Source organism: Mus caroli, unplaced genomic scaffold (assembly GCF_978045245.1).
Source record: "Mus caroli unplaced genomic scaffold, Mus_caroli_1 scaffold_13, whole genome shotgun sequence".
NCBI classification, from domain to species: domain Eukaryota; kingdom Metazoa; phylum Chordata; class Mammalia; order Rodentia; family Muridae; genus Mus; species Mus caroli.
Genome location: NW_028227268.1, coordinates 61,241,989 through 61,266,771, shown reverse-complemented (window position 1 = coordinate 61,266,771; position 24,783 = coordinate 61,241,989). Strand labels below are relative to the sequence as shown.

The following is a 24,783-nucleotide window of genomic DNA, read 5'->3' as shown; positions in this document are numbered from 1 at the left end:
AAACCCTGTCTTGAAAAACAAAAACAGCAACAACAAAAAAACAAAAAAAAAAACAAAAAAAAAAAAATGAAAGAAAGAAAAAAAAGAAAGGAGGGAAGGAAGCAAGCAGGCTGACTAGCTTTTTATATTTTCTGCATACATTCAAGTTTTGCTTACATACTTTTCATTACTGAACAATGCATGCATATACACAAATAAATAACTTTTTAAAAAAATTTAAATGTTTAGGAAAGACTTCCTGGTTTTCTTTTTGTTTTTTTGAGATGTATTTTATTTGTATGAGTACACTGTAGCTTTATTCAGACACACCAGAAGAGGGCATCTGGTTGTGACCTCTGTAAGAGCAGTCAGTGTTAACTGCTGAGCCACCTCACCAGTCCCTCCTCCCTCTTTTTTAAGAGGAGTGTTGTGGGTGGTCCTGGCGCTGTTTGTATTTTCATGTTAATCACGCACTCAGAAGACTTCCTGTGAACCCTCCCCTAGTGAGTAAAGGGACCAATCACTGGGCGAATAGGTTGGATGGATGGAGAGAGGAAGCAGGAGACAGATAGGGGCTTTTGGACCGGGACAGCCAGAGGACAAGATGAAGCTACTAGTTAGTGTCTCCCAGTTTAGACAGCAAATCCATCAGAGGGTTTAGATTTAATATGGCTTACAAGATTATGATTCAGTTGCTGTGCCCAGAGATTGAGTTACCATTGTTCTGAACTGAGTTTGTGTGGTGTTTTCCTTCCAGAGAGAAAGGTATGCTGGCAAAGCGTGGGTTTGCCTGATGTGCACCCCAAAAGACTGTGGGAGTTTTGAAGCATGGGGCTGGCATGGTAGTGACCTGCCAGTGGAAAGTTAGTGAGCTGGGTGGAGAGATCTCTGAGTTCTGAGTTAGAGTCTCCACGAGATGAGAACAGGCCAGCCATTGTCCGCTAGTGCCTTGCTGGCAATAGTGTGGATTCTTTTTTATAATTTCCCACAACAGAGGAGATTGCTGCCTATAGAACCTTTCTATGTTAGAAGGAAAACTTTTTTTTTAGGTTGCAATTGAAAGACAGGAGAGCCTTTGGAGATCAGTTAGTAAGACTGGCTTGTAAACTGAGAAGATATTAGGCAGTAATATGAAGCCATAAAAGCAAAGGTAGGCCTGGTGTGTTGGCACACACCTTTAATCCTAGCACTAGGAGACAGAGGTGGGAGGATCTACATGAGTTTGAGGCCAGCCTGGTCTACAAATCAAGTTCCAAGGCAGCCAGAGCTAAACAGAGAGACCCTGCCTCAAAAAGAGAGGGGGAGTCTCTAAAGGTATAGGTATCATGTGGACAAATACACAATTCTGAATTACTATACTCGATTTATTTATTTATTTATAAATAATAATTATTTATTTATTTTATGTATATGAGTACACTGTTGCTGTCTTCAGACATACCAGAAGAGGGCATCGGATCCCATTACAGGTGGTTGTGAGCCACCATGTGGTTGCCAGGAAATTGAACTCAGGACTTCTGGAAGAGCGATCAGTGCTCTTTACCACTGAGCCCCAGTCCTAGATTTATTTTTTTAAGGATTTATTTATTTATTTAATGTATATGAGTACACCATTGTTCTCTTCAGACACACCAGAAGAGGGCCTCAGATCCTATTACAGATGATTATGAGCCACTATGTGGTTGCTGGGAATTGAATTCAGGATCTCTGGAAGAGCAGTCGGTGCTCTTAACCACTGAGCCATCTCTCAACCCTATACTATATTTATAAATCAAATTTTAATTGTTTTTCAGAATCTAGTTGACAAAAGCACATGATTTATAAAACCAATGTCAATGGGCACGCAATATATAAATAACTGTATACTCCCAGGAAGTGGAGGAAATTGGGTTGCAACATCCATCACTCTACTGAGTGCCAGGGTTAACCAAGCTACAGAACAATGAGAATATATTCAAGCCTCTCACTATAAGCTTCAAAGTACTTAAGAGGATCAATTTTATGTATTTGTTATTATAATGAAAATTTGTTTTAATGGGTTTAGGAACACAGGCCTGTAATCCTAGCTACTTAGGAAGCTGAGGCAAGATTTGCAGTTTAAGGTCTGCCTGGGCTACAGACTGAGCTGTAAGCTAGCCTGGGTAACTTACAAACTATCTTTAAAACGAAAACCAAAAAATGAGCTGGGTATATAGCATATCATTGGCAGGGCTCTAGATTTAATTGCTAGCACTGCAAATACATACATAAACACATAAAAGTATTAATTGTTTTCTTTTAAGAAAGAAATTGTAGGGGGTTGGTGAGATGGCTCAGTGACTGCCCTTCCAAAGGTCCTGAGTTCAAATCCCCAGTAACCACATGGTGGCTCACAACCATCTGTAATGAGATCTGACACCTTCTTCTGGAGTGTCTGAAGACAGCTACAGTGTACTTACATATAATAATAAATAAATCTAAAGAAAGAAAGAAAGAAAGAAAGAAAGAAAGAAAGAAAGAAAGAAAGAAAGAAAGAAAGAAAGACAGAAAGAGAAAGAAAGAAAGAAATTGTAAGCTTTTCCTGGTAGTACAAGCCTGCTCAAGAGACTAAGACAGGAGAACTACAAGTTAAAAGTTAGCTTGGGTTTCAGTGAGTTCAAGGCCAGCCTAGGTAACTTAGCAAAATGCTATCTCAAAATGAAAAACAAATTGTAATGGCTGGGCATACAGTTCAATAGAAGTGCTTATGTATTATGTCTGAACAAATGAACAACAAGCCCAAAACCAAAAGCCCCCCAAATAATATGTATGTGTGTTATATACATGAATGCATACATGTGTAAATTGTGAAACAAAAATTAAATCAAGAATAAAAGGTTAAATAAAGCCACTCAAATAACAAAATATCAAAAATCTTTTTAAAATTAGAACCTCCCGTCACCCTGCCTCCCTCCACCCTTCTAGGTGCTAAGATTACAATGGCGGCACAGGCCTCACCTCTGTGGTCCTGCAGTGGGACCTACAGCTCTGTGCACGCTAGGAAAGCACTCTGCCAGCTCAATATGTCCCCAGACCCAAGGCAAAAGCTCTGTGGTAAACTATGGAAACATACCCTCCACACATAAAGAATTCATTTGAAGCACGTCTGGCCGTAGTCCCCATTGGCATGTCATCTGAGGAGAAAGAACAAACAATCACATTATATCACACACTTTAAAGAATGGAAATATCTTCCAGCAAGATGGTTTAGAAACAATCTGAATACAACAAGATGGGTGGTTGTTTGTTTTAGTTTCTTGAGATAAGGTCTCTCTACATCTGACTGTCTTGGAAGTCTCTAGGTAGACCAGACCGGCCTCAAGCTCATAAGTATCTGCGGACCTCTGCTTCATGAGTGCTAGGGCTAAAGATGTGAGCTACCATGTCTGTCTAATGACTGTGCTTCAATTTCTATAAGAAGCACATGAACACAGAAACTGCACCTAGCTAGAAACAGAAGCTGCAACTTTGGACCCATCCATTCCCTCCAAGCAAACCTACAACCTTGTCTGTTTGCTTGTAAATAGGAGCTCACTTTGTGGACCAAGTTGGCTTCAATTTACAGAGATTCACATGTTTGCCTCCCAACTTCAGGGATTAAAGGAATGTATCGCCACAGGTGGCTGCCTGGACTCATCTTTCTTCTTTCTGGCGTTAGACAAATCCACCATTCAGTAATAAGAACTTATTTCTCTTAGCTGAACCAAACTGCAGACTGGGGAAAGACCCTCTGGTCTCAGGGTTTGTAGGCAGTGGCTGGGCATTGCCCAGCATAGCCCATAGTAGTTGTTTGTTTGTTTGTTTGTGTTTTTTGTTTTGAGTTAAGGTTCCATATGTGCTCCTAAGTCTATGTATTTCTTCACTATTTACCATGTACAAAGGTTATGATCTTTTTATCAGGCTCCTTTCTATAGACCACTGAGAAGGGTTGGTACTGTGTCCAATATCATTTTGCTTGAGTGATCTACGATTTCCTTTCCTTTCCCAATCTTGTATAATTGTATGTGTGCACATGTGTGTATGTGTGTGTGATAATTTTGTATGTTGCATGTGTTTTGTTGTTGAATTGTGTCTCACTATGTTGCCCAGACTTGGAAATCACAGAGTCAAGGATCCTTCCCCAATCATGGTTTGCCCCACCTTTCCTTCCAACGGGACTCAGGACTTCAGGTGTACTACACCATGCTGAGCTTGCTTTTACAGTTTTAGCTTTATAGAGACAGATTCTCTCAATGACTTAGTGACTTTTACCACATAATTTTGCACAAAATATATAAACTGGTTATAAAACAATGTGTAGCTCAACAGAATGTTAGGTGCCCATCCTCTTGTACAGTGTCTCTGCCAGCTTGTGAAAAGCTTGCCGACCAAGACAGTGCTCTGCTGAAACAGCAGCAGACAGCACAGGCGTCCTTCATCTTCTCCCCCATCTCTGTATATGCAGCTGCACACAGTTCAGAACTCAGGATGTTGTCATTGTTATACTTCCTATATCAACGATTCTATGCCATTCTACATGATGTTAAATAACAGCTGCCAAATAATGTATTTGTAAAATAAACCACTTAAATAACCTATCCTCAAAAAGAAAAGGAGAGTTACAAAACTCCTGTGAATGATCCTGAAACTGAGTGCTGCATTTATTTGGCACAGCTCAGGTCCCGCTCTCACAAACATATATCCTAGAAGTCAAAGAATCTGATATACTAGTGTCAGATAGTGCTTTGAGGACAAAGGAAACTAAATGAAGGTCACGAACAAAGTTCAGTGGAGCAAGACAGGAAGGAGTCTACTTTATAGACACAATAAACTGGGGTGAAAATAAAGGAAATGGAAGTAGAGGCAGGAATGTACACTTGAAGCTAAACAGACATGTTGCTCAGTGAGTAACGACATCCACTGCTCTTCCAGAAACACAAGCTTGTTCCCACCCCCATTTCAGGTGGCATACAATGACCTGCCTGTCACAGCAGCTCCAGGGGATCCCAACCTAGGCTCCTCAGGACTCCTCAGGCTCTGCAGTCATGTACACAACCTTCCCCCATCTACATACACAAATAACTAAAAATAAAATCTATATGCAATTATAAAACAAAATTATATTAAAACAAATAAGAAATAACCCCCAGAAACCCAAAGTAATATGAAGCAAGGAACTTAGCTACATATCAACTTGGTAACTTAACTTAATCACAGAGTAGGAAGTTATTTCAAGTGACTTTAGGCCTTTATATACCTAAATACAAAAAACAAAAAAAACAAAAACAAAAAAAAACCTCCCCAAAATATCTCCAATAGCTTTTAGTAATTTTATTTAAGTCCTATTTGTATTGTACCATGAGACCACACTAGTATTTTGAAATTCCACAGAGAAAAGGAGACAATAAAGAACCTGTACTTATACAGGCAAAAAGAAGAGAAAAACTTACTAACACAGAAACATACAAGCTTGGGCCAGTCACTCTGGGAGGTAGGACAATCCTCCTGAGAATCTGCCTCAAAAAGGAAAAATGAACAAGAAAGAGAAAGAGGAAGGGAGGATGGTAAGAAAATAAAACTAAAGAAAAGAAAATCAGAAAGCTGATGGGTAAGATTAGGTCCTTTCTCATCTACTTGACCCAAGGAAATAGAATGATTAGCTCAGAAAAAAAACCAGTTTACATCACAGAACCCTAAAAGGCTTCAAATAACCAGCAATACCAGATACCTATAACTCTCGACATAGGGCTGAAAACAGGTTATCTGAATGTCTGTTTTAAAAAGTCTCGGGCTGGCAGGTTGACTCAGCAGGACCTAAGTTCAATCCCCAGGACCCACATGGGAGAAGGAGAGAACTGACTTCTGCACGTTGTCCTTTGGCCCTCACAAGTACATACACACGCTTTAATACCATAAAATAGGCCTTTGATCTACACTTGGGAAGTAAAGGAAGGCAGATTTCTGAGTTTAAGGCCAGTCTGGTCTACAGAACTAGTTCCAAGACAGATAGAGTTAAAGAAACCCTGTCTTGAAAAACAAATAAGGCCGGACATGGTGGCACACGCCTTTAATCCCAGCACTTGGGAGGCAGAGGCAGGAGAATTTCTGAGTTCAAGGCCAGCCTGGTCTACAGAGTGAGTTCCAGGACAGCTAGGGCTACACAGAGAAACCCTGTCTCAGAAAAAAAAAAAAAGATTAAAAAACTAATGAATAAACAAAATTTAAAAGTTAGAACACTTTAAAAGTAAATTTAAAAGTAAATAATAGCATAGTATACTGAGAATTTTTGATAAAGTTATAATATGTCCATTATAACTTTATGTACTTGAGAAAAAGGTGTCACTGTGACAAGATGGTTATATTTCATTATGGTAACCACTTTACTAGGCACATCTACCATACAAAATATTCTATACCTTAAATAGAACCATACATGGTGGCACACGCCTTTAGTCCCAGCACTTGGGAAGCAGAGGCAGGCAGATCTCTGTGAGTTCAAGGCCAGCCTGGACTTATAAAGCAAGTCCAGGACATGTAGGGCTGGTTACAGTGAGAAACCCTGTCTCCAAAAAACAAAAACCAACCAAACAAACTGTATATACCCATTAAATTTATTTTAAAATATACAAAGGAAAAAGCAGTTGAAGTCATCTCCATTTTACCATAGGTAGCAATGCCCAACCATACCTAAAGCTAAAGACTGGGTATTTATACTAGAGATACAGTTAAACTGAACTCTATACTATAGAATTCCACAAAGAATTGAAAATAAGAATACTACAGCAGAGCTGGGTGTGGTGGTGCACGCCTTAATCCCAGTACTTGGGAGGCAGATGCAGGCAGATTTCTGAGTTCGAGGCCAGCCTGGTCTACAAAGTGAGTTCCAGGACAGCCAGGGCTACACAGAGAAACCCTGCCTTGAAAAGCAAAAAAAAAAAAAAAAAAAAGATAATAATAAAATAAAGAGTACTACAGCAAAAATAATTGGCAAAGTTATTAAGTGAAATTGTATACTAACTCTTGAAACTATAGGCACTTATGATACACTAAAATACTATCAGTATTATTTTGTTTACACAGAAGACCATGTATGTCAGAGTAGCCCTTCACAAAGGAAATAGTCCAGTGAAATGCCACAGCCATATATATCCCCCAATATAGACACTGAAGTAAGATAGCTTCTTTCCTTTCTTTCTTTTTTTTTTGTATGTGATGTGTGTGTGTATGTATGTATGTGTATACACACACACACACACACACACACTTTATACCAGACTGGCCTTGAATTCAGAGAACCACCTGCCTCTGCCTCCAAAGCACTGAGATTAAAGGTGTGCATCACAGTATGCCTGGCTAAAAGATAGCTTTCAAACTGCTCATGGTGGTACACAATCCCAGCACTTGAGAGACAAAGGCAGGCAGAGCTCTGAGTTTGAGACCAGCCATGTCTAAAAATCCAAGTTCAAGATAGATAGCTAGGGCGACACAGAGCAACCCTGTCTCAAAGAATAAAACAAAATAAAAATCTTAATTGGCTTTATTTTCTACTGTAGAATTAGCCACTGCTTTGTTCTATAAAGCAGAGTAAGAATTCCATGGTGAGGTTGGTTTTATAGTTTTTTAGGGCTGAAGAAGGGAAAACAAAACAAGGAGCTAGCGGCTGTGTAAAAGCCATGTGCCTGGTAAAGTCTGGACGGGGTGGCAGAGCGCAGACAATAGTAACTAACTCCTTTGCACTGAGCTACTTCCTGTAATTCTTTCTATGGAAAGAGAACTGAATTACAACACCAATTGAAACTAGATTGTTGAGAAATTCAGCAGCTATCGTACTTCTGACTTTGTCAAAGACCAGATTCAGATTGGCGCTGTCTAACTTCAACATGAATGACTTCACTGTGATTGTTCACTGAGCCTTAGTCTACAGATTCCTGTCAAGATTTTCTATAATATTTAACATTTTCTGCTCAGCTTATTTATTTTTCAGAGTTTGAATTGTACAAGTTCTTTCATGGTGCAATACTTTGTTTTGTTGTATACTCATCATCAAGAGGACTTATGGGGCAGTTAAGAGCACTGATTACTACTGCAGAGGCCCCAATTATGTTCCTAGCATCCACATAGCTCACAACTATCATTTACTCCAGCTCCAGGTGATCTAGTGCCCTTTTCTTGCTTCTGTGGGTACCAGACATATACGTGGTACATACATATGTGTGCAGACAGAACATTCACACACATGAAATAAGAATCATTTAAAAAATAATAGAGTGTAAATTGTTTGAAAGGGACTGAAGGCGTGTGTCACCATGTCAGCTTATACCAATTAAGATTTTTAACTGGGTCTGCTGCTAACACTGATGACCTGGGTCCAATCCTCCAGACCCATAAGATAGAAGAAGGAAAATGAAATTATTGTTTTGATCTCTAGGAATGTAGGCACACACACTATTTGATCTACAAAATAATTACAGGTAAAGTTACATATGAAAAAAATTAAATTGTGAAAAGAAAATATCATTATACCATTGGCAGCACAACAAAGATCACAGGCACAACTTCTTGACACTGATAATTCAGAGACAAATCCAACACTCATATTTTAAAAGGTACCCACTTTGAAAAAACTCTGGCACCTGTACTCAGACACCTATAATAAATTTTCAATACTGAAAATGCTTAATCTAGTGTAAATCAGTAGGGAAATGGACAAACTGGGCTTTAGTTTTACTGTAAAACTGAAGCATTAAAATGAACTAGTCATAGCTGGGTACTAGCGGCACAAGTCTTTAATCTCAGTACAAGGGAGCCAGACAGAGGCAGGTAGATCTCTTTGAGTTGGAGGCCAGCCTGGTCTTACAGAGCAAGTTCCAGGAAAACCAAGACCACATAGAGAAATCCTGTCTTGAAAAACCAAACAACAAAACAAAACAAAACAAAACCAAAGAAGAAGAACTAGTCTATGATTAGACATGCATCTAAGTCCACAACAAAATAGGAACAAAAAGCTATCGAAATAAGCACTCTATAACATTTACTTCAACAGAAAAAAAGACAAAACTACTATGTTTTCTATGAATCCACATACAGTCTGAAGGATCAAAATATTTATAGGATGAATACAGATCCAAAGGACTAAGAAGAGCCAAAGGACTTTATATGTACTTGTATTTTCCTATCTTTAGAAAATTAGTTTAAAATAAATACAGGAAAATACTGGTATATGCATGCCATGGTGGGTGATTTGAGCTGTAATATTTTGTTTGAAATATTTTATATAACTTCTAAAGTTGTATTATTTTTAATAATGAGATAAGACCATGCACTACAGAGTGATATTTACAGGTCAACTCCCTGGTTTTACAGCACTGATTCTAAGTGAACACACACTTGTAGGGCTCTGTGCTTTCCTGTTCTTTTCAGTTGTTCAGGCTGGGAACTATGACCTGACAAACACAAACACAAGCCTTGTGCCTGGGAGATGCACCTAGTAAACTAAGTGGGTGACAGGCGACTGAGAAGACCTGCACCAACCTGTCCTGCACACAGCAGGACCAAAGCTCCAGCTCTCCTCAGCCTCTTACCTTCACAACCACAGCAAGGTTGTTTCCCCTGTCAATAGTTCTGCCTATCTCCTTTCTCTGGCTTTTCTGGTTCTCTTCACCATTCTACATATCCCTGGCTAAGTTTACTTAACCTGGATTCCCTCCCAAACTTACTCCCTACAGATCTAAAGGTAGGTATGGTGGTGCACACCCACAATAATCCCAGGACTCAAGAGGCTGACACAGGGAAAGTACAGTCTGATGTCTGCATGGGGAGACAAGCCTCTCACACCAACAGAAAGAAACCCCTCTGATTCTGAGGAGTGGATTTTCTCCTCCCCTAACGGGCTCTTCCTTTACATCATCCCTTTAAAGTAACTTGCTTATTCTGCTCATTTTTGATTTCTTTCTATGTGAACATAATGTGAGATTATTTCTTTAATCATTTTCATTACCTTCAGAATTCAAAAATACTATGCTAGAGAAAATCACTAAACATATTTCAGAAAAGTAGGTATATAATTCTAAGAATTCAAAACAACTAAATAAAGGTTCCCTGCACAACCAGTTGTAACATTGAAGTTTAAATTTAGTAAATTAAAAACTATAATGTGTACAAGTAGAAAAGATTCTCACATGAGTGGTCTGACGAGATGTTGTGTGGAACCAAAACAAAGTCATCCGTGTCACAAGAAGAGTTCTTGCTACTATTACTGGCAGAGTCTTTGGACACCTGTAGATAGTTGGGAGGACCCAACGGTGGGGAGGATAAGTTTTCTTCCTGAATATGTTGCATATCTGGAAGGGACTAAAATTAACAACATAAAATTAAAAATGTCCTAATAATCAAATACAAGTCAGAATAGTCTAAAGAATATTTCTTTTATAAAAATGGGAATAAACGCCCATCTAAGGTTTTACACATACACAAAAACTTTTCTGAAGATCTTTCTTTTAGAAAAGCAGTTTAAAATGTTTACAGAAAGACTTCTGAAACACTTCCAGAATGACTCTTAGAAACATAGCATTCATCACATGTACATATCCACCCCACCTGAAACTTTGGAGAAGCTAAGGTTTTTTTTTTTTTTTATCATTGAGACATCCCCAGTCCCAGCTCATGGCCTTGCAGTGCAACACTAAGTAACTATTTACTTAACGACTAAATATATAATGTCTAGTGACTTTAATCCCATACTATGCATTAAAAGTTTTAGACAGACTGAAGAAAACATTGCACACAGAAAAGCAAAAAACATGTTATGTAAAAGAATAGACATGTAACATGGGTAATGTCTGTTAGACTACAAAGTTTATGCTCACAGAAAGATTTAAACAACCTTACAAGTATGGATATGTTTCTTTTGTTTTTGTTATTAAAAGGAAGGCTGGGCAATGGAGGTGCACACCTTTAATCCCAGTACTCAGGAGGCAGAGGCAGGCGGATTTCTGAGTTTGAGGCCAGCCTGGTCTACAGAGTGAGTTCCAGGACAGCCAGGGCTACACAGAAAAACCCTGCCTCAAAAAACCAAAAGCAAAAAAAAAAAAAAAAAAAAAAAAAAAAGAAGAAGAAGAAGGAGGAGGAGGAGGAGGAGGAAAAAGAAAAAGAAAAGAAAGAGGTGGTTGTTTGTGGCAGATAGGATAAGAAAGGAAGGAAGTATACAATTACATTTAAACAACAACTTAGGCATAAGCTGCTGTGTATCTTTTGGCATTTGACAAGCTCAAAGACTGGTGATAACTCTACTGAAATGCCTTGATTAATGGTTCTAAAACAATCAATTTTTTAAGTTGTGTTAGTCTCTACTGACCCTATTTAAATTGGTATTTCAGAAAAAGATAAAACTAAAAGCCCTACGTCATGCTCTTTAAATTCTGGCCTTAGACCCTCAATTCACTTTTCCCAAGTCTTTAAATATCACTTAAAATGAAATAAGTCTCAGAAGCACTTTACCACATCTGTTTATATGTGTATGTGTGTGCACATCTGGGCATGTGTGAAGGTATGTACAATGCATGTGTATCAAGAGATCAAAAGTCGATGATCTCTGATGTTCATCAAGAGTCATTCATCAGCTGTCCTGGAACTAACTATGTAGACAAGGCTGGCCTCAAACTTGCTGAGATCCATCTGCTTCTGCCTATACCTCTCAAGTACAGAAATTAAAAGCATGTGCCACTGACCCTGGTCTTGCTCTTTAAAAATTTATTTATTTTGATTTATGTGTATGCGTGTCTATGTGTGCACACTGTGTACATGTAGATCCTTACAGAAGCCAAAAGAGGGTGTAAGATCCTCTGGAGTTAGAGTTACAGGCAGTTGTAGTAAGCACCCAGCACGGGTGCTGACTAATGCAGATCCTTGGGGAGAGCAGAAGCTCTTACTCTGAACCATCTCTCTAGATCTCTCACCTTGTTTTTCTGAAACCAGATCTCTTGCTGGAACCTGTGGCAAACAGTCCCATGCCTTTTTGTGTGTTTCACATACAGAATGAGAAATCCCTCTGCCACTCTTGTGAACACTCTGGAGATAATAAAGTGAGGGGAAATGGAGGACTAACATTACAGTCATTGACTGTTCTGATCAGCTCTAATTCTAGCTGTATTCAGAATTCCATTTCACAACTAGATAAACCAAAACATAAAAGCTCAGAGGATTAGTAATTTTCCCAACATTATATAACTAAACGTTAATGAAACTGAAATGTGACCCGGGCTGGAGAGGTGGCTCAGCAGTTAAGAGCACTGACTGCTCTTCTGAAGGTCCTGAGTTCAAATCCCAGCAACCACATGGTGGCTCACAACCATCCGTAATGAGACCTGATCCTGATCCCACTTCTGCAGTGTTGGAAGACAGCTACAGCGTACTTAAGATAAGATATAATAATAAATACATCTTAAAAAAAAATGTGACCCAAGAGCCTTGCTCCATAATTTCTTGCCAGTGACTTAAATTCTAATTTCTTTCCCTGCTATTCAAAAGCACCTGCATCCACAACCACCTTGCTTTCCTTTCTTGTCTTGTTCAAAGCTTGATATTTCTCTTGCATCCAAAGCTGCTCTATATTCCATTTCCTAGGTTCTCACAACGTAGAACAGGTCCCAACATTGTACCCTCTCTATATTCTGGCTTTTGCATAAACTCCTTTCTTCCTCCCTCCCTCCCTTCCTTCCTTCCTTTTCCATCTCAAATCTCTGATAACTACCTCTTCTTTTTAAATTTTTTTTTTTTTAAGATTTATTTATTATATGCAAGTACACTGTAGCTGTCTTCAGACACTCCAGAAGAGGACGCCAGATCTCGTCGCGGATGGTTGTGAGCCACCATGTGGTTGCTGGGATTTGAACTCTGGACGTTCGGAAGAGCAGTCGGGTGCTCTTACCCACTGAGCCATCTCACCAGCCCTTAAATTTTTCTTTTCTTTTCTTTTCTTTTCTTTTCTTTTCTTTTCTTTTCTTTTCTTTTCTTTTCTTTTCCTTTTCTTTTCTTTTTCTTTTCTTTTCTTTTTCTTTTCTTTTCTTTTCTTTTCTAGACAGGTCTCAATGAGTAGCTCTGTTTGTCCTGGAACTCACTATGTAGACCAGGCTAACCTCGAACTCACAGAGATCAGCCTGCCTCTTCCTCCTGAGTTATGTGACTAAAGTTATGCACTACTATGTCCAGATTTTTGTTTTTTATTTTTTAACCACGTTTCTTTATTTTTAATTTTGATTTTGCAGGAGTAGGGATAGAACTGAGGGCCTCACGCATGCATGCCAAGCACTGTATATGGACTGCAGCTAGCCCTCCTTACTTGTAAGGATGTTTCCTGAAACCAGCAGTCTTCACTTCCTCCAATTCCTTACCTCACACATTCTGAACTTGGAAAGTAAGAAAGGCAGCAGGGAAAGCTACACAGGGTGACCACACAAACTGTTGAAAAGCTATACAGTGTGACAACACAAACTGTTGTGAAAAGCTACACTGTGTGACAACACAAACTGTTGAAAAGCTACACAGTGTGTCCACACAAACTGTTGTGAAAAGCTACACAGTGTGACAACACAAACTGTTGAAAAGCTACACAGTGTGACAATACAAACTGTTGTGAAAAGCTACACTGTGTGACCACACAAACTGTTGAAAAGCTACACAGGGTGACCATACAAACTGTTGTGAAAAGCTACACGGGGTGACAACACAAACTGTTGAAAAGCTCCATTAAAAGGGCAACTGAACAAGAGAGAGAATCTCTTAGATGTCCCATTCGAGTAGGATCTTCTTGGGAACATTTTCCCAGGTCCAGCTAGTAGGACACTCAGAGGCCACTCCAGCTCTGGTCTAAGGGGACAAGCTATACTGGAGTTGGCATTACCCACACGGTGCTGGTTTTTCAGGCATGCACATGAAGAGTGAATAATATAAGGAGGTTTGTGGAAAGGTTTAAGGAAGCTGCTGAGGCCCAGGAAATACATAGGTCAGCTTCCCTCCGTGGAGGTTAGTGGCTGTGAATGAAGCCTTTAAGGTAAAGTTCTAATCATAACATTTGAGACGAAGCCCAGATGACACCACCATGATGAAGAGATGGAAGTGTAGGTTGGGTCTGACATTTGTCTGGAAAGTTCCAGCCTCACTTTGGCCCCCATTTCCTCCATATTTATGGTCCTTTCTGAAAGGGACCATTATAGGTTGGAAGCACCAAACGTTTTTTTTTTTTTCATTTCACAGGGGCTCACCTGAGTCTTAAAAACTTTTGACTTTAGGACAGTGTTTGAACATTAAGACTACAGGGACTTTTAAATTGGGTGGAGTACATTTTGCATTAAGAGATGACCATAAGCCTATGATAGAATGTTATGGTTTGAATGTAAAATGTCCCCCACTGGCTAATGTTTCAACTTCTGGGAGGTTGTGGAACCTTTTGGAGACGTGGCCTAGCTGACATTGTAGGTCATGGGAGTAGCCTTATAGGCTATAGCTTGTCACAAGGCTATCTCTGCTTCCTGAACTGTGAGCAAATTCTTTCTTGCTGCCACAGTCTTAGACAATTCTTGCCATCATGTCTTCCCATCAGGATGAACTGTACCCCTTTAAACTGTGAGCAAGAATAAACTCTTCCTTCTTTACACTTCTGCCAGGCATCTCACCACAGCAGCAAGATAAGTAATTAATATATCTAGGGCTTGGTTCTCCCAATCCAAGTAGTCCAGACAAATACAGGAACATATATTCTTTCAAATTTATCAAATTTTCAAATTCACAGAAATATAATCCTTGTGAACATACCACTTTTTCTATTTTGTTTATATTGCAGGGTTGTATAAGAAATGGTGTTTTGTTGTTGCTGTTTTTAAACTTTTATTTACTCATTTATTTTTTAATTTTATCTGTATGAATATTTGCCTGCCTTCCTGCCTGCCTGTCTGTCTGTCTGATGCCCATGGAGGCCAGAAGCTGTAAGAACCACCAGAACTGGAGACACAGAACATGGAGTTTGTGCACTACATGCAGGTGCTGTAAACTGAACCCTTGTCCTCTGCAAGAGCAACCAGTGCTCTTATCCACTGAGACAACTCTCCAGCTCTTTTTTTTTTCTTTTTTTGGGCTGTGTGTGTGGTCATGTGTGCATGCAGGCATGCTTGTCTGTGTGTGCGCATTTGGAGGCTAAAGGTTAACTATGGATTCCTTCCTGCACCATTTATTACCATAGTTTTTGGATCAGGTTCTCTCTAAACCTAGAGCTCCCTGTTTCGGTTAGATTGGCTGTTCCAGGAGCCCTTGGGAATCTGTTTCTGAAACTGGACAGTGCTGGTGTTACAGGCCCGTGCCAGTACACACAGATCTTAGATGGATGTGGGAGGTCTGAGCTGAGGTCCTGATGCTCATTACTGTGGCCACGGAACCATCTTTCTAGCCCCCCCTTTTGATGATTTTAAAACTAAAACTCATTTTTCAGCAATAGGCTTTGTTCCACATCTATTTTAACTTTGGCTATTAGATTTCTCAAGAAAATAATAACAGTAGTTGTCACTGCCTGTAAATTTGATGAGTGTTAGTTAGCACAGGGCTTATGCTCAGTTATCTTAAAGGAAGTAAGCTGCATTCATTTCACATAGGAGAAACAAGCTCAAAAAGATAAAATCACCAAAGCACACACTCCATTACCATGCCAAATATGGGATACAGCAGCTCTCAATCTCCTCTTAAACTTTTAAGATGTCTCAACTGGCTAATAACACAGTTGCCTCCTTTTATGGCTGCCCTGTCTTTCTGCCAAAAGTCAAAAATGCAGTGCTTACTTGGATATTATGAAATACAACAGTGGACACAAGAGCCCCCACGGTGTCTTCAAATGTACAAAGTCTCGAGATTATAAGGCTTATACAGACTTAGAAGAAGTACTGGTGTAACAAAGAAAAGAGCTAGGTAAAACAGAGACTAGAGTGGGAAGAAGGAATGAACAGAGAATCAGAAGACCTTGAGGATGAAAAGGCAGTTCTTAAACTTGAGAGGACAAAGCCATGAAAGGATTAGCTGAAGAACTTCACAGTGAAGCCAGTAACACTCAGCTCCAAAGCTATTCCCCGACTCCTCAAACCTTATGGAATCTGAACCTTTACAGTGTACAGTAATTAACTAGTCACCATTTACCCACCCCTAGATTCTTTGTTTTGTGGATCACTAAATTCCCACATGGCACAAAAAGGTAATAATAATCTCTGTTTAAAAGAAAAGGGTTGGGGCTGGAGAGATGGCTCAGCGGTTAAGAGCATTGACTGTTCTTCCAGAGGACCTGAGTTCAATTCCCAGCAACCACATGGTGGTTCACAACCATCTTTAATAGAATCTGATGCCCTGTTCTGGTGTGTCTGAAGGCAGCAACTGTACTCACATACATAAAATCAATAAATAAATCTTAAAAAGGGAGGGGGGCCCTAGAGAAACTTACTGAAATTACACAGCTAAGAGAGCAAAAAGCCAAAGTCAGGACAATTTGATTCAACTCTGATGTCCTTTCTCCTAGACCTCAGCTGCACAGTAAACACACCCACTAGAAGAACAAAAGCCCTAACTCTAAAATCATTTTAATAAAACCCAACTTACTGGTGGAGAAGCAAAGCGACAAGATGGTGAGCTGCTGCAGGAGCTTCCAGGGACAGGGCCAGAATACACAGGCACTGGGACTGGGCAAGCTAGGGAAGAAAAACAGTAAAAGAACTGTCTCTCTATAGTGGGTTGTAAGATCTGTCTAACAGTACAAGCCGTCAAAACACCAACCTAGTTTTAACCAAAAAAAAAAAAAAATTGCATTTATCTATTCATTAGTGCTTCCATAGATAGAACAAAAAAATGCAACAAAATATTTAAGAAAATAAAAAAGAGCTGGATGGTGGCGCACGCCTTCAATCCCAGCAATCAGATAGCAGAGGCAGGCAGACCTCTGAGTTTGAGGCCAGCCTGGTCTACAGAGCAAGTTCCAAAACAGCCTGGACTACAAGGAGAAACCCTGTTGGGGATGGGGGAGGAAAAAAGAAAAATGACTGGGAAGATTGCTCAGCAGGTAAAGGTACTTGCAACCAAACCTGACCACCTGAGTTCAACCTCTGAACCCATATGGTAAAAGAGTGAACCAAGTTGTCCTTTAACTTCCACATGTGTGCATATGCACGGACACACACACACACAAAGTAAAATGCAAGAGCAGTTAAGAGGGTTAAGTATGGTCCCCAGGGCCCACATCAACTGCCTCATAACCACCCATAACTCCAGTTCCAAGGGATCCAACCCCTTCCTTTGGATTCCCTGGGCACCTGCATTCCTATCCACACACAGACACAAAGACACACTTAAAAATTACAAAGATAAATACTTTTAAATTTTAACTTAAAAAATGAAAAGTTAACCAGAAATGCAATAGTTGGGCTGGAGTGATGACTCTGTAAGCAAAGGTGCTTGCCACACCTGACGGTCTGAGTCCCATCACCAGGACTCATACGGTAGAAGGAAGAACTGACTCCTACAAGTTGTCCTCTGTATGTACACACACACACACACACACACACACACACACACACTCACACACAGCATAAAAATAACAAAATTTTAAAAATAAAAATGCAGCAGTTATTAAACATTTTTCCTTTTTTTTTTAAAGATTTATTTATTTATTATATGTAAGTACACTGTAGCTGTCTTCAGACACTCCAGAAGAGGGCATCAGATCTCATTACGGATGGTTGTGAGCCACCATGTGGTTGCTGGGAGTTGAACTCTGGACCTTCGGAAGAGCACTCGGGTGCTCTTACCCACTGAGCCATCTCACCAGCCCTAAACATTTTTTATTTGGGTATAGAAAGAAGAACTGTTGCTGCACAAATACAATCATAGGTACATAGGGAATATTTACAGAATTTCTGAGAAACATTAAAATTAATTTTGTGTTTCAAAATCTTATTTTTTATCTTTTAGCTTGCATACTCTCTGTAAGTAAAAATATGTAAAAATGTGAACTTACATTTTTTAACTGGAACTTGCTCAAGGAAAGGATGACTGAAAAATGCTTCTGTAATAGAACATGAGAACACAACCTTTAAAAAAGAAATTTACTGCCGGGCGTGGTGGCGCACGCCTTTAATCCCAGCACTCTGGAGGCAGAGGCAGGCGGATTTCTGAGTTCGAGGCCAGCCTGGTCTACAAAGTGAGTTCCAGGACAGCCAGAGAGCTATACAGAGAAACCCTGTCTCGAAAAAACCATAAAAAGAAAAAAAAAAAAAGAAATTTACTAAGGCTGGAGAAATGTCTTAGCCATTAAAGGCTAAGGCTCACAAGTAAAAGATATCAACTACTAGGTAAATTAACCAATGAGATCACAAAAGAGGCAAAGAGAAATACATCAGAACAAAAAAACAGATATAAAATAGCAACTTCAATCCATATGAATATCAGAAATGGTAAATATATGTTAATATTAACTATATATTTTTATTCTTTCAACCCTTCTAAAAAAGATATAAGAGTACTTAACATAATAGTTAATACACTGCCTTGTGTTTAAATAACATAGATGTACTCTGTGACAATTTTAGCACATTCGGAAGATGAAATGGAATTACAACAGAAATTTTTTATATTTAGTGGAATTCAACTACCATCTATACAAGGTAAATGTAATAAGATACCCATTATAATCCAAAGCAACCATTAAGAAAATAACTAATACATTTTAAGAATTCAAGTAGTAATTAGAAAATGTCATGATTAATAAATATCACCCACTGGCTAACATCTCCTAGATTTATCCTTAGCTTAGCTCTCTCCTGACATTCAGCGTTCTCTGACATCTGCATTAGCTATCTCATCATTATTGTAAATGTAACATGTCTAGTTCCAGCTCCTCTTCTGGTCCCCACAGTTCTCTCTATCCATAGTTTTCCTATTGCTGTAACTGACAGGTCACCCTTCCAGCTGCTCAGGTCAAAACCCATGGAGTCTACTTTAATCTGTTTCTTAACAAACTATTAGTGAACACTGAAATCCCTACCTCTAGAAAGGTCCAAGATCTCCACTACTTCATTCTTTACTTCTATTACCCCAACTTAAGCTACATTCTACTCTCAAGTGAATCAACAGCCAGCTTTTGACGTTCCTAGCATATAGTCTGTTCTAAAGAAATAGGCAGACCAGTACTTTCTAAAAGCATCAGAGCCTTCTAATGACTTCCACCATACTCTGTCTTCGAGTGGCCTCCTCACTGGATCTCAAGCTTCCATTCGTGCTCCCAGCTCAAAGCTTCCCTGTGGATTTTTCCCTCTGCCTGAAATCCCTGCCCCCAGCCACACCACACCCTTCAGGTTTATCTATTCTTTGTTCATGTGACAGTGGACTACCTTATTTAAATTTTTAGTTCCCTACTCCATATTGCGTCCTTCTATTTTTGCACAGTACCTGGCACTTTCTAACACAACATACAATTACAGTTTTTAAATCATTCATTACCTCTCTCTCCTCCTCTGCACTGTCTATCATTTGAGAACACAGATTTTCTTTACTATTCTATCCCACATTCCTGGCACATAATAAGCACTTGATGAACGTTTATTAAAGTAATGAAAGAAAAAGAGACAAACAAGCTGGGTGATGGTGGCCACACACCTTTAATCCCAGCACTCCTAAGGCAGAAGCAGGTGGATCTCTATGAGTTCAAGGCCAGCTTGGTCTACAGAGGGGGGTTCCAGGAACAGTCAGGGCTACATAGGGAAATACTGTCCCATAAAACAAAATTTAACAAAAACAAAAACAAACAAAAAGACAAACAAAAGCAAAGTGGATAAATCAAAAGCAATCTATATAAACTTTTCAGCAAATATAAAATAAGAAGATTCACAAAGCTTGACATTATTACTTACCAAAGTCCATTCTATCCTTTTGATTTCTCTGAAGCAAACCCAAAAGGAGATTAGCCAAGTAAGGTGATGCTTCTCTGGGAATACTGAAGTAAAGATAATGTAAGTGATGAGTTTATGTGTATTTAACATTACTTTTGCCTCCATTCTGATAAATAAAAAATGTTATATGCACTTTCACAAATATTCCATCTATAACAACAAGACCTGATAAAGCTTCATGCCTTCGAGTGATAACTACCAGCACAGCACATGGCCTTGCACATGTTGAACACTGTTGTTTACACATGTTCATTTGCTACAAGATAGAGCCTGAGGTTTAACACAGCTTGTATTAACAGCTGGTATAAAATTCTCAAGAAAAAACCTCCTCCAGTCCTGTCTAGAAACGAGCAAAGCTTAATTATAAATGCAATTGACATGGAATAATTTTAAAAGCCAGTATTAAAATAGGAAAACAACTGAAAAATGAGGAACAATAATATACATGCCATGAACTACTAACTAGTAAAAGATATTAGGGCAAATAAAAGTGAGCCAACCTCATTAATAAATAGAATAATATAAAATAAAAAGTTAATTGGGCCAGGTAGTGTAGGCACACGCCTTTAATCCCAGCACTCAGGAGGCAGAGGCAGGCTGATTTCTGAGTTCAAGGCCAGCTGGTCTACAGAGTGAGTTCCAGGACAGCCAGGGCTACACAGAGAAACCCCGTCTCGAAAAACCAAAAAAAGCCAAAAAAACAAAAATAAATAAATAAAAAATAAAAGGTGAATTGGTCTTCTTTCCTTTATGAGGAAAGGTATTCTCGTCACACTTTAGCATCAAACAGGAAAAAGAAAGTACACCTGTCTGTCAGTCCAACAATTATATTTTCAACAAAATTCTAAAAAAAAAAAAAGTACAGTGTGGTATGATCACATATGTCACTAAAGCTGTCTGTAGTAGGCCAAAAAATAAAAACAAAAAAACAAAAAAAAAAACTATGGGAACAAAAAAATTTAAATAAAATAGAACATCTAGTTTTATAAGACTTTATGTAGCTACCAAAAAGGATAAACACACTGAATAACATTTAAAATATAGAATTTTTAAAAAGCCAGGCATGGAAATACATGTCTATAAATTTGGCATTCAGGAGGCTGAATTGAGGTCACTCTGAAAGCCTGAGCTACCCAGAAAGAGCCAATCTAAAAAGAAGAAGAAAAGAAGAGGAAAGAAAAGAAAAGAAAGAAAATACTACTCAAAATGTAATTTATCTTAAACTGTATGTACACACACACACACTTTCTCTCTCAAGCATGTATAATGAACTCCCACAAAGAACATTTGGAAAAATACACAATAACTCTTATTGTTGCTACAGAATGTCCACAGTCTAGGTAGGAATTTACTTTCTGCTTTATGAACCTGTGTCTGTTTGCCTCCACAAGTTATACATACATACATACATACATACATACATACATACATACATATATGCATATATATATAAACATATGAATATTCTGTGATGCCTTCTCTTAAATTTACATTTTAAAAGTAAATAACATATGATACAGTACTAGCTAGGTATTTATGGTGTGTTAGCACCTTTCTAATTCCCTATTACAACATTTCTATAAATTGAAACTCATTAAGAGAAATGCACAAAACATGGCATTCAAATAAAAAAAAATCCACTGCATTCACAAATAGTAAACCCAGACCAGACAGGAATGATGGCTATACTCCTGTAATTTCACTTAAAGGTAACGTAGGAGGATTGTGGGCTTGAGTCTAAATAGGCTACAGAGAAAGACTCTTATCTAAATAAACATAAATAAAAAAATTAAAGTAAAACCTAGTGTAATTTAAGTAAAATTTAATTACATACCTAGGCATTAAGCTCCTGTTTTTTTCATAAAACATCCTTAGGTCCTGAGGACTATTAGCCTATTTAAGAAAAAGAAAAGTTAACTTTCTATACAGAGAGGAGCAGAACTTCCAAATCATGATTAACGTTCGTGTTCCTACTACAGAATATACGTGGATGCTGACGCTGAGTTCCATGGACAAATGGATTGCTGGGCATAAGACTTATAAAACCTCTGAGATAGTATGCAAATTCTGAGTATCTTCGTACAATATAACTTTTCTGACACCAGGCACTCAAAGGAGCCTAAAGCAGAAAAGCTGCTATTCTGGAGGTTATGTTACCTGGCCTACCCAATAAGTCCATCATTATTGTGTATAATGTAGGCGTGCTTTACCTTATGACTTTCAAGGGACTAAAGGGAGAAAACAAGTCTACTGCCAGTATTGTCTCTCCACAACAGCAGCACTGTTACAGGAAGAGGAGCTGGGATCAGTGAATCTGCCTCTACATACAAACCACACTGGGAATGCAAAGAAACTAGCTTGACTGCATTACTGATTTCTTTTTGTACCGTGCTGGGCAAATAATTTCACTCTATTATAATTTTCAGGTTAAAAAATTAATAAAACTATAAATAATTGCTTGACAATATAAACTTGAGATACTGGCATATCCTCTGAAGGCCAGCCTCTTAATAGGAAAAGATGAGGAAGACAGACACAGAATTTCAATATTCCCCCTCTTACCCACAGAGTGCCAGGAATGGAGATTTGGAGACAAGGTTTCTGTGCCCCTACCTCATCTGGATTCCACAACCCCCAAACCAAGCTAGCAGGAAGAGCTTTGGTTACCATTAATCATAAACTGCTAGCTCTGACTCTACTGCACTATCCTGGAAATCATCCGACAGACATCATGCCAGTCTTACTGTAAAGGGCAAGCAGAAGGAAGAGCAAACACCTTGGCTTCCCACAGCTTTAACTCTAACAACAGCAACTAAGTGGCAGAGAAGCCTAAAACCTACTGCTTCCAAAGTATTCCTTATTTCATAAATCAAAGGCAACTGCAAAATTTGAAGATGCTAGAACCAAGGACATAAAAAAAAGTCAGGCTACCTGAAAAGGTGGTTTTCCAACTAGGCATTGATAGATCACTGTTCCTATGCTCCATAAATCTGCCTTAGCATCATAATGTTGAGACATAATAACCTCAGGAGCCTGTTCACAAAAATCCAAGAGACATGAACTATGTTAGTTACAGCCTTAAAGTGCATACATTGATTCACTGTTAATGATCTGATCATACTAAATAAAAATGTTAACATACTGTGATATTAAACAATACTCCCTCCCCACCCCTGTCTCTCCCTCTTACTCCCTCCTCCTCCTCCTTCCTCCTCTTCCTCCTTCCTCCTCCTCCTCCTCCTCCTCCTCCTTCTTCTTCTTCTTCTTCTTCTTCTTCTTCTTCTTCTTCTTCCCTCTCTCTCTCTCTCTCTCTCTCTCTCTCTCTCTCTCTCTCTCCCTCTCTCTCTCTCTCTCTTTCTCTCTCTCTCTCTCTCTGGCTCTCCTAGTAAATCTCTCAGTTGGACCTTTTTACCCTCCTCATGGTTCAGGTCATTGGACCCAAGGCCTGCATCATTGAGCTACATCCCCAGATAGTCAACCTTTTTAAATAATCAGTTAAAATACTTTGATCAAGGTTAAGTTAGTTTTTTTTTCTTTTTATTTTTTGAGACATAGTCTTGGTATACATAGCACAGACTGGCCTTAACTTCTGATCCTCCTGCCTCCACTTCCTAAATGCTGGGATTATAGGCATAGGCCACCAAGCCTGGATCTTGACCTAATTTCATACTTAGCAAGTTTTAGACTTCTATTAAAGTGTTGTTTATTTTATATAAGCATATACATTTAAAAAGTAAATGTCATTAAAAAAAACCCACAAGACTTTTCATTACTAGTTCTCTTTACCTCAGAGCAGATTCTAAATGTTTTGACTTTATGAGACTGAGTTTGCTAATCAGTCTAGGCTGACTTGGAATTCACAAAGATCCTATCACAACCTCTTGCATTCTGAGATTACAGACATCTGCCAATACTCAAAGTTAATTTTACATAAGAGGGTACAAACTTCAAACTGACATAGGAATTTGTTTTGTTTTGAGGCAGGGTCTCACTGTGTCACTGTGTAACCTGGGCTGGACTGGAGCTTACTACATAAATCATGCTGCTTCTTTCTCCTGATAGTCAGATTTATTTATTTCATATAATTCTGCAGCTCCATAATTATTTCCAAGCTTAATACTTCACATTAGTTCATAAGTTTCATAACATACTATACATTATATCAAAGGTTAAATAAATAGCTAAGATTATTTTTCAGCATTAAGTGCAGAGCTAAAAAATAACTTCTACAATATAAGAAACTTGTTAGATAGATATCATGTATAAGATATAAGTCTATCTTATGAAAAAAGAGGTAACCCAAAAGGCATGTGTAAGTATTCTTTTTTGTTGCTGTTGTTTTGCTTTTTGAGTCAGGGTCTGTCTGTGTAGCCCTGGCTGTCCTGGAACTACTTAGCAGACCAGGCTGTTCTCAAACTCAGAGATCTGACTCTGACTCCCGAGTGCTGAGATTAAAGGCATGAGCCACCACCAGCCAGCTTTTATAAGAATTCCTAATTACTGCACATTTGAGTATACTTTGACAGTATTAGTTGAAGTTTTATTTTCAGTGGCTCTGAGGGTGCTGTGGCCTCACTGAGAAAGGCTCACATAGGCCCAGATGATGGTGCTATTTGGGGAGATTATGACCTTTCACAGTGTGGAGCACTGCTCGAGGAAGTACGTCACTAGAGGTGGGTTCTGAGGGTTAACAGCTTCACCCCACTTCCTGTTCTCTCTTCTTCCTCCCTGTTAACTTCTTGGCATCCTGTTTATGGACATAATGTGACTGATCAGCCAGCTCCCTGCTCTGGCTGCCATTGCCATGCTTGTGTTGCCATTATGGACTCCCCTCTGGAAC

At 38.9% G+C, this 24,783-nt stretch overlaps 1 protein-coding gene across 4 annotated transcripts in view; it reads right to left on the bottom strand.

The window, feature by feature from the left end:
• Ulk2 (unc-51 like autophagy activating kinase 2) overlaps positions 1 to 24,783 on the bottom strand; it is an 85,656-nt gene that overhangs the window by 36,907 nt on the left and 23,966 nt on the right. For 3 of the 4 annotated variants that reach the window (XM_029483193.2, XM_021175563.3, XM_029483194.2), the window contains 7 exons: positions 22,875 to 22,976; positions 21,778 to 21,836; positions 19,905 to 19,987; positions 18,014 to 18,061; positions 16,603 to 16,691; positions 10,155 to 10,326; positions 3,071 to 3,131 (listed from right to left, as the gene is read on the bottom strand). In XM_029483193.2, coding sequence (XP_029339053.1) covers positions 3,071 to 3,131; positions 10,155 to 10,326; positions 16,603 to 16,691; positions 18,014 to 18,061; positions 19,905 to 19,987; positions 21,778 to 21,836; positions 22,875 to 22,976 — 614 coding nt within the window. The remainder of the gene's footprint in view (positions 1 to 3,070; positions 3,132 to 10,154; positions 10,327 to 16,602; positions 16,692 to 18,013; positions 18,062 to 19,904; positions 19,988 to 21,777; positions 21,837 to 22,874; positions 22,977 to 24,783) is intronic. The other variant, XM_021175564.3, reaches the window with a different exon arrangement.